The sequence below is a fragment of the Denticeps clupeoides genome, chromosome 7 (genome assembly GCF_900700375.1).
Source record: "Denticeps clupeoides chromosome 7, fDenClu1.1, whole genome shotgun sequence".
NCBI lineage: Eukaryota > Metazoa > Chordata > Actinopteri > Clupeiformes > Denticipitidae > Denticeps > Denticeps clupeoides.
The window spans coordinates 10,754,485-10,767,437 of NC_041713.1; the positions used below are offsets into that span (position 1 = coordinate 10,754,485).

The following is a 12,953-nucleotide window of genomic DNA, read 5'->3' on the forward strand; positions in this document are numbered from 1 at the left end:
ACACAGAACTCACTTCACAAGGAACATCTAAGGAATGATGTACAGAAACTAGGTGGAATGACAGACCTTTACCTACTTTTGAAGATTGCAAGGCTGTAATGGTTTAGTTTTAAAACCAAGACATATTTCACCAAGGCATCCTTGAAAAGCACCACTGTGAGGTGGGACATGATTAAAGGAATAGTTCTACCATTTCAGCAAATACATGGTTAGTTTTCTTGATCATTTGAAGTAGATTGCAGTGCAACAGTCAATTGACTTTTGAAGAAAAGTACATAACCATTGCGCTCAACTCAGGCAGACAGGATAAAATGTTCCCTTTTCTACAACATTAAAGCACACAAATCGCATGTTGTTTCACAGACAGTTTTAAATGAAATCACAGACACAGGTAATATTCTTTGTAATTGTCAAGCTCATTTGGGATTAACAAACTTCACACTTTCAAACACGCTTATTTTCATTTCTCTTGGATATTCTTACTGGAAATGCAAGATAGAAATATAAATATAATTATCAGGAGAAAAGAAAAAACACTGATGTTGCTTCTCTTGGAAATTACCTTTTTTTCTTGCCAGAATTGAGCTTTCATTAATTCATGCTTTGTTCATGCTTTAGAAATGAATTAACTTGACTTTGAATACTAATTTGCCATCCAAATGCCCTCCAAAGTCTTTCTTGTTTGCGGTGTGTTTGTACTGGCACACAGCACCAACACAATTAAGTTGAAGTTTATTTAGACTTGTCTTGGACCTGCATGTCCTGCCAAATTCTCAGAGCTCTTTGAAATTTCAGTTGGACGTTACTCCCAATAAAGTGCAAGTAGGGTAAGAAAACACTACAAAACCTTAGTCCATGTGACTTTATAAATACACTGTGAGAAAGACTGCCAACCACAGACAATATACATACAATAGTTTTAAACATATTAATGATCTCATGGATTAAAAGTATTGCTTGCATGCCTTTATGTCAATTTCCTACAATAATTATTGAATAAACAATTGTTTGTAAATAATAAAAAATACCAAACTTGAGCTAAGACCACAGAATCAAAATTGGAACTAAGACACGTAAAGCACAATAATGCTTATTTATGTGCCTGTTATAAAGTGGGAGCTCTAAATACAACTTATCGTTGCTTGACTGGGAAATTCACTCAAATATGGAAGTAATCGTGTATGACCTCTCCAAACAATAAAATCTGCAGTAATTTTGCTATTTACGGATGTCTTTCATTGCAACTTGGTCATTTGAAAAATGAAAAAGTTTCTCACTAGTGAAAGATTTGTGTGCTCAGAGCTCATATGATTTACACATGAGGGCAATACATGCAAATTGCTTGAATCTCCATGTAGCATTAGCATTTTAGCCACAGCGCCTAATCAAATACACTGGTCTTACCGTTAAAAACAAAAAATATCAATTTTCTAAATGCTAAATTAACAAATAGATGGAAATAAATAAATAAACAAAACAAACCCCTGTGGTGTTTTTGATTAATGGGGCTAAATTTGGGTCATAATTTGAGTTGGAAACCTCCCAGCATTTTGCTCATATCGGTTGTACGTGCAGCGTCAGCCTGCTTGACTGCTGCCAGTGTTCTGACTCATTCAACATCTCGACGCCAAGAATGAAGGCTGATGAACTCTGGTCCACCGCAGCCTGCGGTTTTCCCTTTGCAGGTGAAACACACTTTCGCGACTATAAAATACGCCACACAAGGTACTATTTGTCATCTTATTGGCTAGCACGGTCCGTTCTACCTTTGCTGGCATATGGCTATTTTTCCCCCAACGGTCAATATAGCATATCTCTGACATTACTAAACAACACAATGTCTTGAAAATCAGCACATGGGTGTGAGGCCATTGCCATGGCTCAACAAGCAGCCAGTTCAGCCCCTTAAAATGTAAAGTAGCAGGGAAGGCTCTGGTGCTGGTGGGGCCATGCTGGCTCCTTAAGTAGTGTGAAGTCAGCCATTTTGAGAGTGGTTAAGGGTAGAAAGAACCTATCCTTTTCATAGCCTCACAGATGATTGACTTAGCAGCTTTAGTGATTTGGATCATTGGGTTTGGACAAGACTTACCTACCAGCCCACAAACTTGTGGTCAAACCAATGCAGTCAATGTCCCCTCAGTCGCTCAACTATAGAAATAATCTGTGCATTCAGGAGCACGTCTGTCATCCTTAAGTTCTTAGCGTCCTCTGGACAGGAACAGAAGTGAATTGCTAATTTGGTGCTCCAGTGGTGTTTGAAAGTAACCTACTCAAGCATTAAACTGAGGGGCTTTGTGCTCACACGGACACTCTTGCATGCACACACACACACACACACACACACACACACACACACACACACACACACAAACGCGCACACGTGCAAGATTGTACTGTACGCAAGAACAAACACTTACACAATAGATATGATCTTTATCTTTCCTAGCAGCACACCAAGGTTCTTCCTGTTATCCTATTTAGACTCCAGTCCTGCCCTGAAGTGTGCGCATGTATGTGTATGTGATCACAGTAGAAGCTCTGGCGCCCATCTCAGCTCTGTCTGTAGTTGGAAAAAATGGAAGAGACTTGCTTAAGAGTTAATGCTCTCAGACAATGTGTCTGTGCAAATTTGCAAATTTCCACTCACTCCCCTTTAATTATCTTAAAAAAAAATCATAATTGACTTTTAGTGTCATTATTATTATTATAAAGTCATGTAAAAAATATATTCTTATCTTCATATATTCTTTACAATCAGAATGAATCACTAATCACAATTAAAAAATTTTTTTTTAATAAAAGCACAAATATTTTACCATTGGTGGCATTGTCTATTGAGATTTAATGTCATAATGTTGAGTATGTTCCTCATTTCCTAATTTACATTAATTTCAAAAATATATATTTATCTATGTATTCATTATGGGCTATCACAAAGTATTCAGTTTTTTTTAGCTTTTCCTTTTGTGATAACTTTGATATTACACATTCGTTTTGCTGTTAATTACTAATCAACTAAATTGTAATAGCTAAATTAATCACACATGGAAGAACACAGTGCTATCATGCTTTCAGTAAACTGGCCCAACTTTTGTTGTCTGAAAGCAGACTACTGCTCCAGTTTCATTCGGTAACATCTGACCTGGGGTTAGATGTTACCCTAATAATGTAGCTGGGCAGCATCATACCAGAAGCTTGCCCTTTGACCTTTCAGGGCCTAAGGGTATTTCTGTGTGATGCCCCTGTCCCATCACTGGGTCCAATGGGGAACATAAATCATGGAATTAATGATGGTCCCAAACACACACACACACACACACTCAGATGTATTCCAACACCAGAACTGATTTATGCAGAGGGACAGCATGGTCTGTATGGGATGATGCTGGCTATCAGACATTAACAAACAGACACTTTACTTGTTTTTCTTGCATCTGTACTTAAAATTGGTTTGCATCACAAGATTCTTCATCAGTCACAAATAGAATAAAATTACTTATACCTGCAGATATATTATTGTGATGCAATAACAAATTATTGAAGAACATCTTAAACTAAATTGAATGCAATGTTTCTTCAGCTCTGTACCTGTGGTTTATTTTAACTTGTGCAACATGCTGAACTTGAAACACACACATACATATAAATACACACATAAAAGCTATCACACGGTTCACATATGTTAGTGCAAAAAACATTATAAAAACAAGCTGCAGATATGTGAATTGAAATGTACACGACATGGGTTACTGGCTATAAATCTGATGACCTTCATCTTGTTGGCTACAGTGACAAATTTGAAGATTAGAACGTGGGTCGGCTCAGTCGGATGTACGATCGATTGTCGTTATTGGGTTCCGTATCATTGCTAAGACAGATCCAAGAGCTAGTTGTCCCTGGAGAGCCCCTGGGGTACAGGTCAATGCCTGGCAGGCAACAGTAATCTGAATGCTGAGGGATCACCAAACGGAAGGCAGGGAGCATACAAGTGTAAGATGGAGGGTCATCAGTGTGTGAGTCATGAGAAACGCTGACTGGTGGGCAAGAGCTCTTTTGGGGGCCTTTGTGGGCATCTTGGTTTTCAGCTTTTGAGGTATCCAATATGATTGTTTCAGAAGTGTCAGTTTGCATTGGCACGTCTGGTGAGGGGACAACAAAGTAGCCCTGCCTCCCCTCTGAGAGAGTAGACAGGAAGGAGTCAGTGGAGGAAGGAGAGGAAGTGATAGAAGAAGAAGTCAGACAAGGAGGAACAAACTCCCTGAATGCCTGATCGGACTCGTTTTTGCAGAAGATGTATGGACCACTGAAGCTCATGTAAGATGATTGCTGAGAGCTCTTGCTCCCTCTGCTGGTGGATTCTTGCTGGAATTCGTCGTCTTTCATTTTATCAGGAGACCACCAAAGATGCTCCTCAGAGGACCTGCATCAGAGTCACATGACCTTAGTCTAGACACATTGAACGACACAGCAGGCCCTTATTACTTTATTTAACGGACTAATGGCAATTCCACTAAAAACTTAAATAACTACAATAAAGCACCAATGTTGATGCATCATCACTCTACACAAACAAAACCCAAATCAATGTATAAGCAAGTAGGTCACCTGGTTTTTGTGGTGAGGCTGTTGTCGTCAGAGGCCTGTACCACGCAGATGTAAGTCTTTTCAGTTTCACCATTTTGATGCACAAATTGAGGGGGCGCTGACTGTAAGAAAATAATTGATGGTGAAACAATAGGTACATTTGTAGATTTATGGATATTTTAGGCAGTACACGCTATTTGGCGATGAAAAAAAACTTTTTTTGGTCTCAAGATCAAGTGTACACTAAATATATGAAAATTAAAATAATAATTTGAAATAAAAAGTAGGTTAATAAGGTCCTGTTGCATTTTAGTGAAGAAAGTGAATCATTTTCATGTCTACTGTAGGGATCCTGGGTATGAGGAATGCATGTAACATGACATTTTCTACTCACACGCATCACATCTCCAGGTCTATGAAGCATTTGAAAAGAGATTTTTTTTTAAAAGAGAACTTTTGTGGTGTGGGTGTGGGGAGACATGAAGAGCTTTTACCAGAAATGGTGCAGAAAACGTTACGTCCCCCACCCCCTGAACACACGTAGGCCACAAAAAAAAAAAGAACTAAATTCTTCAAAGTGAAAAGTTTAAGGTGAAATAAAGACGCCATAGGGTCAGTATTTGAATTTGCACAGTAATAGTCTCTACTCATATACACTCACTGTGGATGTTCACTGATTCTCTATTGCATACTTCTACTGCTTCTGATGCCCGTGTTTTAGCAGTGTTTTGTACCAATTTCCAAATAAATTTCTGTATCTTTGAGGATAATTTAAGCAGATAAGGGCAGCCCTCATTCTCGACCCCAATTGGCAAACAGAAGAGGTCTGAAGTGGGACTTGTTTTTTCTAATGGCAGCTTACTTTGATGACGTCAGTCATCACTTTGCTTTGCCCTGGTGAAGGGAGAGACAATTTCCATTTCGCTATCCGCCTGTGGGATAGAAACACAAGAGAGGGTTCTTTTTTAATGGATTAATGTGATTATACTATGCATTACGTCGTACATTAATTACTATTATGTTTACCCTCATAACCTTACCCTGGTGATCAGTTAACTGGTAATAGCTGATTATTACATCATTCTGTTTTGGACAAAACTCATTAATTTCATACAATTTGCAAATTATTGTTCTCTGAACTTGTTGTTGCTGTTGTTTATAATCTATATATTATGTCCTGTCTTTGAAAAGATCTCAACTATATTTATATCATTTATTGTTCTTTCATTACATGTTGTATTGTGTTGCTAGAGAGCAACACAAATGTCTGGAACTAAATTCCTTGTGTGTGTTGACATACTTGGCCAATAAAAACATTGATTCTGATTCTGATAATGTAATGTAATGTTAGTAATGTAATGTCCTGTTAACAGGATCCTAATACATGGTCATAGAAACTGGATATTTTGGAAATGCTCCTTCTCAAATCAGTATGCTGAAATCTCTTCAACTGCCTTCACCTCAAAATTTCTTCCAAGAAAAGAGAGTTGTGATTTTTCTAAATTTGCACTGTCCTCAGGCAGAAAAGGAAGGGATGCGTAGCTGAAACAAGGCGAGAGCTTTGTCAGTCCACAGCCATTTTGGCTCTTGCTGTTTCTCATAAACATTAGCTACTGTAAGTAACTGTTAGCAACTGACAGTAAAGATGTCACTCTGCGTATTTAGTTGTGTCTGTGAACGAAGGCTGACTGGTTTTGTGCAATTATAAATTGAGGTTGATTACCGTTGACAGATGACCAAAGCGACGAAGATTATGCACACAGCTACAGCCACCCCAAAATAAAAGACATAGGCCATGGCAAAAGGAGCTGCTCAGACACAAACACACACACACACACACACACACACACACACACACACACAGTTATGTAAGTATCATGATAATATTTAAATTCTATTACAGTTAAAGCTGGTTAGAAGTGTCACCTGGGTGCGTTCTCCACTCCACGGGGTCTGACCACTCAGATGGTGGACCTTTGTAAGTCTGGTCTTGGACAAGTGCTCTGATTTTGGCATGGTACTTGCTGGAGAAGTTTAGTTTGCTGGCAGGTAAGAGGAGTGACTGCGATGCATCTGTCAAGTCATACTGCTGGACAACACCAGACTCCTGTTGTATAAGGGTGTAAGCAAAAAAAAAAAAAAAAAAAAAAAATATATATATATATATATAAAAATATATAACAACATCTCTCTCTCTCTCTCTCTCTCTCTCTCTCTGCTGACAGCATTCAGACCTTTTTTTTTAATTCATACCTCTGCCCAGTAACACAATTGGTACATGAGGAGGACCCCGATGGGTATTTTAGGACGAGCCCACTTCAGATGCCAGTCCTGGTTGTTCTGCTCAATTCTCAGAGGGTCGGGCTTTGGCGGCCTTACTGGATAGTGATAATAACGAAACAGGGCATAATTTTGTAAAGACAAGAAAACTTTTACATTTGTTCCCTAGCGGGGATCTAGTTTTAAAATTTGGCTGTGATTTCCCAATGTGAACACTCGGTGGCAGCACTGGTGTATCATTTCAACACTCAACATGGCCAAGCTTATTTAATTATTTATTCATCTATTCCATTAACATGGTTCTTCGTCGATGTATTAAATAAAAGGAAAGTTAAGCATGAAAGAGTTGGACTCACTGTTTTCATGGGGCTCAAAGATTTTAGTATTGCGCACAGGTGTGAGCTGCACGCTTAGCTCCGGGCTTGACACACCAAATGTGCAGCTGAACACAAGACGGGAGTCACTGTGCCTCCCAGCTAGTTTAGGAGCATGACAACATGTTGACCTACGTTTCAGACATAAAGTGACTCACAGTTAGCATGTATTTCCTTGTTAATACATCACTACAGAAGCACCCAGTGCCTTTCACCCACTTTGTGTCTGACTGGCCGTAACACATGAGATGGTAGATGAAGAACTGTGTTTGTTCTCTGCTCATTTCCCAGGTGCAGGTTGCTTGGTCTTCACTCTCAAGCACACATTGCAGGTTGGCAGGACTTAAGTCCATGTCTATGAAGGAGTGAAAAGATTTTTTTAAATATTCCATGTTTTCAATATCCTCACCTAAGACAGTTTTCCTGTCAATGTCAGAGAATTTATATTATAAAAGAGATACTTTTGAATCTGCCCTTCTCTTCTTCATCAGCTAAATTTGACACTGCATATCACAAAATACAGGAGACCTTGGTATAACCGGCTCATTGTTTTGCTAGGTTGTATTATACATGGGGACGTTCACAATACCAATGAACATGCTATCCTCTGATAAATCTGGCCACTTCTCTTATTCACTATGAATGAATACTCCAGGCTGATCATTTGAAATGCTCAATACCCTAATGAAAATGATGAGAGACCATAATTTTGTAAATGCATGGCACCTAATGCACTTTGAAGCATTTACCGGAGTCTCTTATCTGTAAAATCATCTGTAAATGACATTTCTTGATTCTGGTCAACTGTTTGAGTATGTAATTTTTATAAAAAAAACATCTACAAGTGACTACAAACAGAAATTTCCATTGGCTGATTGAAACAGAGGAACTTTCACTGACCCGCTGCGGTCTTCCAAGCCACCAGGGGGCTCCAGTCGCTCCACTGCCACCTGCCAGCTTTGGCGCGCACTCTGGCCTGGTAGTAGTGACTTGGCATAAGAGCGCGCCTGTCAATCATCAGCTGCGTGTGATTGAGATCCACTGTCTGCAGGGGTTAAGAAAGGAAAAGGAAGTGATGGAGAGAGATAAGATTCTAATCGACGCCCTGCATCACAACCACTGCCTCTTTTCAATTTGAGTGTCACACTTTCAGAACGGCGCTTTATCTAACCATGAATTCCACTCTATTGTGTTATCTTCTTTTGCCTCTAACCACTACAGAAATTGCAAAAAACAAAGTGTTGCTAAGACAATTTTAGAGGAAAGATGCATATCGTGAAGTGATGCTCAAAGTAGTTAAGGAAGTATGAAATTAATATAAATATTTTGTTGAGGAAATAAGACCTGCAGGTCTCAGCAAAACTGTAATAACGTCTACTGAAGTCCATTATACCTACAACTGTGTTATTTTTTAATGAAGTAATGGGATTCTAAATAAATAAAAGCATGTTAATATTATGCAAGGGTTAAACAATTATCAAGATATGCAGATGCAAGTTTTTTTTCTTAGGTTGGAAAAGGTGGTTACAGAGGCAACCACTTACAGATTCCTGAATGCAAATCAATATTTTTATTAAAAAAACTGCTGAGTGGTTTAATAAAGAGTTGGGATGAAAGCAGTGTTGGAGCTTTCAAACTGTCAGGTCTTCCTCCAGGAGCAGGATTAGGAATGAGACAGAAAAAAAGATCATTATATTAAACGCACTGTCCAGTCCTGGCCGTCCGTGCCGTAGGTAACTTGATAGCACAGTTCGGCAGCAAGAGCAGATGCCTGCACGTATGGACTTTTCCAGCTAAGGTCATATCCCTCATCTTTTACAGCCACTGTTAAATGCTGGGGTGTTCGTATTTTTCCTAAACCAAACAAACAAATGAACATCATTTGCATTTGAACCAATATGCAGATTGAAATTCTTACCTGTATATGCATGGGTACACAACATATAAATATTACATATCTACAGATACTGAATGTTTATCTCTATATATTCACACATGTACACACATCACCACTGAAGGTCTCCACACTCACCTTGCTGAGGCAGAGTTAATGACTTTGGCCGTGTGTGTGGGCAGGTCTGTCCAAAGTAGAATGCGTGTTTAACTCCGATGCTGAAAAATGTGGTGTTGTATCGACACTGGACCAACAGCTGACCAGCGGGCAGACGTTCAGGAGGCTGGTCAGGTACACAAGGAGACCTGCTAACATGAGAAAATCCAGGATGAACGAAAATATACAGGTTTGAAATGTAATGAAAATGCGGTGCAAGTACACTTCACATTTTCACCCCTTCACAAACGTAAGTTTGAGCTTTTCTTACCTGCCATTGTCGAGGACGTAAAGACTGAGTGGAGACCGCGAGTGTAAGTCTTCATTCTCTGTCCATTTACAGCGGATGTGGGACTGGTAGTCGTTATTGCATTGAAGGGGGTTTAACCCAGGAAATTCTGGAGATAGATTTTTATGTTTAGAAGCTATATGCTCAGAAACGATCTCTGTGAACTCATGTTGTTGAGGATATTTCTTGTCCATTGTGGAGGTGTGTAAGTCAAATGAAAAAAAAACCCACACATTTTGCACATCAACAATGAGCACATGAGCACACAACATGATCCCCTATGCTAAGAAATTAAACTTAATTTAGGACAATTACATATTTTGTCTAATATATGCAATATATAATTTTTTTACTCAGAAAGACTGAACAGGGAGTACAAGCAAACTGATGTTGAAGAACATTGTCGTTTGCCTGTTACTCACCATTCTCTGATTTGTGGTTGTGGCAGAGGTCATCCGTGGAGCCCGAGACCTGTTGAGAGAGCGCAACCACGCAGACCACCCGGACCACCCAGACAAGGCCCATTCTACTCGCGTCTCTTGGCCAGAGTGGCCTCTGCTGTGGTCTCAGTGGGTGCTGCTACTCTGGAGACTAAGGCTCAGCTCTTGAATTACCTTTACACAGAAAGAAAATTGTGACCTCAGTAAAGAGCTTGGAAACGTCATACCAGTTCATTAACTCCAATCATAATTCACAGTAAGGGCACCGTCTGTGCTAGCTTGACGTAATTGTGTAATAAAATTCACCTGAATGGTCAATTTAACCTATCCAAAACCAGCAGAAAGAGGCGAGAATTTTTTCAATTTTAGTCAAATGTAAGATATAAATAGACAATTTGTCAAAATACAAGTACACCTAAATGTAAAATAAAGTTAAAAAAGAAAAATTTAATTGAGAAAACGTGTTTGGTTGCTGGATCCCCACTGGACCAAATTCTTATCTCCTTTCCTTAATTATTAGCCATTTATGAAGAGCACTGAATAGCATTTGCACAAAAAATATGCTTCCGTATGTTTATTTGTGTACTCCTGCACAGGCATGAAGACATTTTCACACACTGAAGTGTGAAATAAGATCAGTCACATGTCCTGTTGCGGTTGACACTTTAGACCTTCTGCATCATTCTGTGTCTTTTTTTTTTACTCTGGTATGTTCTTATAAATTGTTTTAGTACAATGTCTATTCAAGGACTGATAGATAGAAAGACTTCTGGCAGTCCAGTGCATCAACATGGGCACAATCAGTCAAAACACAACCTTTACAGTACTTAGAGTGCACAGAGGGGACCCAAGAAGGGACCCAAGACAGTTCAGCCCCCAAGGGCTGGGAGACGCCTTTTTACGACTTTCACCAAGACAGAGACAGAAATAGTAAAGTAGGATGAAAGAGTATAGTTTCTCCTGCCTACCTCCATTCAGGATCAAATATGAACAAACAGGGTGAGAGACATCACTCACCGGCAAACATGAGGCACGCACGCCGTGTGCAGGAAGGCGTCCACGGGTACGCCGTCTACAGGAACTGCAGAAAATGAAAGGAAACCCAAATAGCAGGGTGGGTGGGGGAGGGGGAAATCCCCCTCTGTTCATTGACAGCAAGTGATGAGATTGATGAGGACATCATTTACATTTACATTTACAGCATTTATCAGACGCCCTTATCCAGAGCGACTTACAATCAGTAGTTACAGGGACAGTCTCCCTGGAGCAACTTAGGGTTAAGTGTCTTGCTCAGGGACACAATGGTAGTAAGTGGGATTCGAACCCGGGTCTTCTGGTTCATAGGCGAGTGTGTTACCCACTAGGCTACTACCACCCTACCACATCATGTCTCACGCCTGGGCCAAGAATTTTTTGTCACTTAATTTGTATTTATGTAATGATTTATGAAAGTTCCTGTTGTAATTAATTATGATTCAATGAAATGTATCAGTTCTGTAATTTTACATTACTAACGGCCAGAGGACACTCCGACATGGTGTCAATGGCCATTTCTTGGAAACTGTTGTGCAGTTTTAGAAAAAAAAAAAAAAAAACAGAAGTGACTGAAAACGTCATTCCACAATTAAAAATGTTAAATTCTTTACCATGCAAGTTACATTCTAGCATTTCAAATTGTGTTTAAAGTACTGAAAGATTAACTGAATGTATTACTTCAATGTTTTGGCTTACTGAGATCTGCTATGTCTCTGTAATCTGTATGCGAGAATCAGCCTGATCAACTTTTTCAGAAACCTTGATAGAAATGTATACAGTATGATATATTATATTCTGTCATATAACAAAACTATATGTATATGACTATATGACTGTGACTGTTACAGTAAAATAATAAATACTTGTTTCCCATTAGGCTCACTGTAGCATTAAAATAACATATTACATTAACATTGTAAATAGAAAGCTTACCAGAGACTTGACTGTGAGCGAGAGAATTCAAGTGAACACTCGACCCACTGTGATAGTTCTATTACTCACTTCCCCTTTAACAGCCTATGTATTGCATTTTGTCATATTTGGTTGATTGCATAGGCAGAAATAAGACTGGTGTCATTTCTGCCCCAGGGTGCAAGCAGCCACTGCAACTGCATGACTTAATCAAGCAGGTCTCGGCAAGCATGCTTGTTCAATTTCATTATGTAGGAAAGAGCATTGAGGAAAACCATTGAGTGTGTGGTGTGACCATTTTATTGTTCAGCTGTAATTTGACAGATATACACCATGCTACAGGTCGTGTAGATATGCATATCCCAGGTAGGAAGGCACTTTGACCAGCATGTTCACGCATGGAAGCTTTTTGCTCTAGCTCTTTATTGTCATTCTACTGCCAATCCTACAAGTTTGAAATAGTTAACCACAGAATTTGGTTATCATGTTGCTTTTCATTATCTAATAACACAAACCAACAACTGTTTTTAAACCTCAAACATTACATTTTGATGCATCAAAATGGTGCATCATTACATCATTTGTAACAACCCATGCAAAACTAGTACTAATGTTATGTTCATTAGTAGCAATGATGCTTAGGACCTACAGCACTTTGTCCATTCTAAAGGTTTGGGTAATAAAGCAATTGAACAGAAACATTTTTGGTATCTTTTTAGTTATTTTCCTATTGCTAATATAAAAATGGCGCATGAGCAGAGTGGGTGGCACAAGAAAAAGTGAACAAGGCGTTGTCTTTTTATACTCTGTTCCCATGGGCCAGTGACTCTGTAGTGGGGGCATATGAGCAGAAGATTATCTGTCTGCTTTAACAGCAGTTCCTCTCTGTGTTTGAGGACAAGTTCAATTCCGTTCAGACACAAACATATTTGTCACACCCAGTGCTGCGTAACCTTTTCGCAGTAATTGTATGACACTGTGTCAGGATA

At 39.2% G+C, this 12,953-nt stretch overlaps 1 protein-coding gene across 2 annotated transcripts; it reads right to left on the reverse strand.

Annotated features, from left to right (window-relative positions):
* Positions 1 to 3,570: 3,570 nt before the first annotated feature.
* Positions 3,571 to 12,035, reverse strand: csf2rb (colony stimulating factor 2 receptor subunit beta). Of its 2 annotated transcripts, none has more exons than XM_028987191.1 (15): positions 11,986 to 12,035; positions 11,035 to 11,098; positions 10,000 to 10,191; positions 9,560 to 9,686; positions 9,271 to 9,437; positions 8,944 to 9,092; positions 8,139 to 8,283; positions 7,458 to 7,593; positions 7,221 to 7,369; positions 6,838 to 6,962; positions 6,511 to 6,691; positions 6,308 to 6,392; positions 5,447 to 5,516; positions 4,606 to 4,706; positions 3,571 to 4,420 (listed from the first exon to the last, which is right to left on the reverse strand). In XM_028987191.1, the coding sequence occupies exons 3-15, from the start codon at positions 10,100 to 10,102 to the stop codon at positions 3,805 to 3,807; spliced, it is 2,154 nt and encodes a 717-aa protein (XP_028843024.1). In that variant the 5' UTR covers positions 10,103 to 10,191; positions 11,035 to 11,098; positions 11,986 to 12,035; the 3' UTR covers positions 3,571 to 3,804. The 2 variants fall into 2 exon arrangements, with proteins under 2 accessions (XP_028843024.1, XP_028843023.1); XM_028987190.1 differs by having other exon boundaries at positions 9,271 to 9,440.
* Between the last annotated feature and the right edge of the window lie 918 nt (positions 12,036 to 12,953).